The sequence below is a fragment of the Macaca thibetana genome, chromosome 3 (assembly GCF_024542745.1).
Source record: "Macaca thibetana thibetana isolate TM-01 chromosome 3, ASM2454274v1, whole genome shotgun sequence".
Lineage (NCBI taxonomy): Eukaryota > Metazoa > Chordata > Mammalia > Primates > Cercopithecidae > Macaca > Macaca thibetana.
Genome location: NC_065580.1, coordinates 66,572,438 through 66,576,932, shown reverse-complemented (window position 1 = coordinate 66,576,932; position 4,495 = coordinate 66,572,438). Strand labels below are relative to the sequence as shown.

The window sequence follows — 4,495 nt, the reverse complement described above, 5'->3', positions numbered from 1 at the left end:
CTGTAATGAGTATCCAGTTAGTTTTAAATGTATATATTTATTCTCTAGTCCACGTCAAGAATTTAAGGTATTCTACCACGGTGTAGAACTTAAGACTAGTAGCTTATTGGATCAAGAAAGACTGAAACAACTGAATTAAATGTCTGATTTTCCCACCTAAAATTTATCAGGCACATAGTAAGTATTATATTACAGTACCTGTTAGTGTTGTCAAAGGCAAGACAGATTCAGTATCTATAACATCAGATGTCTGGATAAAGCCATGTGGTGAAGGAACGATAAGTATTGTTTCATCATCAATTGTTTGATCAACTTGTTCTTCTATAGTGGGAGACTCTAAACCCTAAATAACATTAAAAGAAAAGAGAGATTGACTCATATTCCTTACTAGTCTTCCTTAAAATCCCATGTGTAGGTTAAACAGACTTAAACATGACCCATTTAAAAATCAGAATATAAAATAAAAAGTTAAGGTCTCACAGGGACAAAAGACCTCACGATCTAACATACCTTTAACAAAAGGAACTTACAAGGACTGGGTCAGTTATAGGTCAGCTAAATATAATAGAAGAAACAATGCTGTTACAGTGTAGGATGATATTACTAACCACTCACAAGAAAATGCTTCTATGGGTTCTAACAAACATTTCTCAATGTATTGTAGGTAAAGAGGGAAAAGTTTTAGTGAGGAACTATAGTAAGATAGAACATGGTTTTCTTATTCTTCCTGACTGCCACAGATCTCTGCCTGCCTATTTCTGCCAGCAACAACACTGTGAGGTCTGAGGTAGGGGTTTGAGCTTAATTTCATGAGTCTAGTCTAAAGAAAAAAGTTTCCCAAACTGCAGGTTTGAGGGTCAAGGCAAGAACCCACTGAGTTGTTCTTTAAGTACAACTTACCTCGGTAACATAAGCACTGGCTAAATCAGAGGGTGATTCCTCTTGTTTAAGGTCGGTGTCAGAAATTTCTTCTTCTGTTCTGACCATAACACTATTCATCAGTTCTGTGCTATTTTGGTCACTGAATTTGGATACATGAGCATCATTAAATGATGGCTCCACAGTCATCTTAGGGTGATGAATTTCATCTGGGAAAGTGTCTGCTTCTAGGGCATCTGGAGGCTCAGGAAAATCAGATGACTGAATATCACTATCTACTGTCAGTTCTGCTTGGGATATGGAAGAAGTGATGTCCTCTGTGGCAACAGTCTGAATGATGACTCTTGGTGTGTGACACTGCACTGTAACATTATCACTTGTGTTCAACAAATGTTCTGGCTATAAAACATTAAAGAACCTGTTAAAGTTGTAAATCAAATGACATTTATGGGGGTACCTCACTGTCTCCCCCATCTCTTACCTCTGGAACTGTAAATACTTTTATCACTATTTTTCTACAGCCCTTGTCCTTTACTTGCTAGGGCCTTTGCTCTCCTAATGTCCCTATTCTAATGTATAGCCATCTTACATAAAGAGAAGGGATGAAACATACACTCCAGTGAAGGCAGAGTGATGGTGTATAACACTGTGCCTGGAATAGCAGCAGTGGGAAGAACTGTTTAGGTATCTACCTTATATTTTGGTCCTTATCAACTAATCCTGGTCTACAGCAGGTGCTCAAAAATCAAGTAATTTATGTAACATACGGATAAAGCATGAACAATGATCTGTTCAGGAGAAGCAGGAGCAGCAGCTGTCAGGGTTACTGTGGGACTAGCAGTCAGAGTTAGGGGAAGGCCTTGGCTTGAGCTTGTTTGAAGTAGGTAGGTGCCTGGAGTGCCAGTGGGCTGTAGATGGAAAGACTAAAGGAAAAAGAAAAATAAGATAATTTAACAATGATTAAGTCTACTTTTATATACAAAAACAGGGACTGAGTTTAGTTTACTAGACACAAATATACTTACCCATTGTGAAGCTGCGAACAAGTAATACAATGTAGGGCATAATTGTCTCAAGTCATTACCTAGCCTGAAGGTTTAAGAGGCTGCTCTTTGCTCCTGTGTACTTCTATGGTCTGGTCTCAGCTATTTGTTTCAGGGCACCAAGACAGTTGTATGAGCCACTGTTTCCAGTGCAGTAACCCACGACACCCAATCACCCCTCTTTTTCCTTTCTTTGTAGCACGTAAAAACTGGCAGTCCCCCAGTTTAAAAAAAAAAAAAAAAAGGCACAACAGCAGTGTTTACTTGAACACTTTTTCACCGTATACTTTTGGGAAATTTTTCTGTACCCTGTCCCTTTCTGTAAAATAGTAATTAGCAATGTTTTGCTGAAGGAAAAAGATGTTTATCTGAAAAAGCTAGTTAACTATTAAATAATACATTTTCTTTTGAAATTTTTAAAGGAAGTATAATGAAATTATTGACCAATAAACTTTTCACGACCATAAGCTTCTATATAAAAAATGTGATTTAGGTTTATCTTAATATTCTAAAAAAGTACTTGCACTTAAAATAGGTCTGGGGGTTAAAATCATGTAGCCTGTTTTTCAGTCTTGTGGACTGAGCTAAAACAACTCTCCTGGGTACTAAATCCCCAAATATAGTTTTCCTTATTGCTAAAGTGGAGATGGTAGCTACTTCTCATGGAAAGTGTTTGGGATTAGAAATGATTATGAAAGTGCCTGGAACTCTGTGAGGACTCAATTTCTCTTCTATATTAATCACATATGGTGAGGCATTATTTTAAATACTTTATATGTACATGCATATATTTGTTTTATTTAATATATTTAACTACATTTAATTTTGACAATTTTTTGAAGCTGGAGTACTATTATCCTGTTAATAAGGGAAAGCCTAAATATGGTGACCCCATAAGTTAAAAACCTGAACACATACCTCAGATATGTAGGTGTGTATATATATTGTTTACCAGGGGAATGGGCTTAAAAAGGTGAAAGTTTTCTACCTGTGTCAAATGGTTGTCTTACACATCCCCATTTCAGAGACCACTGGATTAGGAGACTGACTTAGGTTAAGTAAGCTGCCAGTAAAAGTTCCAAAGGTGGCCATCCTCTTGGGATTTGGCTGGGGAGAGGATGAATAAACTCTCGCACTAATAACCCTGTGTTCTTCACAGTAAATCTTGATTTAATAAAATTTTTCTTAAGGAAATATGAATTATAGGTTTGTTTTAGAAAGGGCATTCAGTCATGCTCCACTTTCAACCTACACTTTCAGCTGCAGGAAACCACTGATCTACTTTTTGATCTACAAATTTGCCTATTTTGGACATTTCAAATAAAGGGGAGCCAAGTACTATGTGGTATCTTGTGTTGTCTGGTTTCTTTCACTTAGCTTATTTTTCAAGGTTCATCTGTGTTGTACTGTGTTTCAGTATTTCGTTGCTGAGTAATATTTGCATGGCAATTGTACATTTTATCCATTTTTCTGTTGCTAGACATTTTGGTTGTTTAATGCCATGAATATTCATGTACAAGTTTTTACTGGACAGATATTTTCATTTCTCTTAGGTGGATCCTTTGATAACTCTGCTTAACCTCTTCAGAAGCTAAAAACCAGCTACCTTTCCAAAGCAGCTAAAGCTACCTTTCTAAAGCAGCTAAACCACTTAGCACTGGGACTTTGAAATTTTGTATCCCCAGTGGCTAGTACAGTGTTTACTGAATGAATGTTGTTAAATTTCTCATGATTAGTTTGTCCACAAACTTTCTCAAATAACCAATATGAACTTTTTGGTTATAAATTATAACTCAGTACAAGTCCACAGTATGTATATACTTATTAGCACTGTCATTTTCATATATATAACATTTTGGTTTATATACAGATGAGAGAAAAGCTGATTAAAATTATAAAAGTGGAAGTCCGATTTAGTCTACCATTCATTTGGGCTCTGACTTTTGTATTTCATTTGCTTATATGATTTATAAAAGTGATACCAATTGATCTTATGCATAAAAATGGCCAATATATATGAAGCGTTACTCACTGGAAGAATCTCAAATGTCTGTAGTGTTCCACTGTTTAGTGTTATTGTTTCTGAGTCAACAGTAGCAGCAGGAGAGTCTGTTGAAGCTGTGGTAATAAGGACAACAATAAATGTTTTGTAAATTTAAGTTTCTCTAGTGTACTCAATTATCATAAAGGTAATTTAATATTGAATAATTTGCCTGTAGACCTGAAATCACTTACATTTCTCATGAGAGATAATGAATTCAATTTGTCTGGGATGGCATATAGTACAGGGGTGGGCTAACTATGGTCCACAAACAAATCCAGCTGATTGCCAGTTTTTGTAAATACAGTTTACTGGAACACAGCCACACCTATTGGTTTATATATTTTCTGTGGTTACTTTAGTACTACAACAGAGTTGAGTACCTGTGACAGACACCAGAAGGTCAATAAAGCCTAAAATATTTACTATATCTCTTCCTTTATAGAAAAGGTTTGCTAACCCTTGGTATACATGATTAAATGTTTCTAATGGTAGGAAGTAAGAGGAACACACTAAGACCAACCTGCAAAAA

The 4,495-nt window shown here is 36.0% G+C and overlaps 1 protein-coding gene across 4 annotated transcripts in view; it reads right to left on the bottom strand.

The window, feature by feature from the left end:
• DMTF1 (cyclin D binding myb like transcription factor 1) overlaps positions 1-4,495 on the bottom strand; it is a 44,360-nt gene that overhangs the window by 1,291 nt on the left and 38,574 nt on the right. For all 4 annotated transcript variants that reach the window (XM_050785254.1, XM_050785256.1, XM_050785257.1 and 1 more), the window contains 4 exons: positions 3,955-4,040; positions 1,647-1,802; positions 901-1,278; positions 199-343 (listed from right to left, as the gene is read on the bottom strand). In XM_050785254.1, the coding sequence (XP_050641211.1) occupies positions 199-343; positions 901-1,278; positions 1,647-1,802; positions 3,955-4,040 (765 nt within the window). The remainder of the gene's footprint in view (positions 1-198; positions 344-900; positions 1,279-1,646; positions 1,803-3,954; positions 4,041-4,495) is intronic.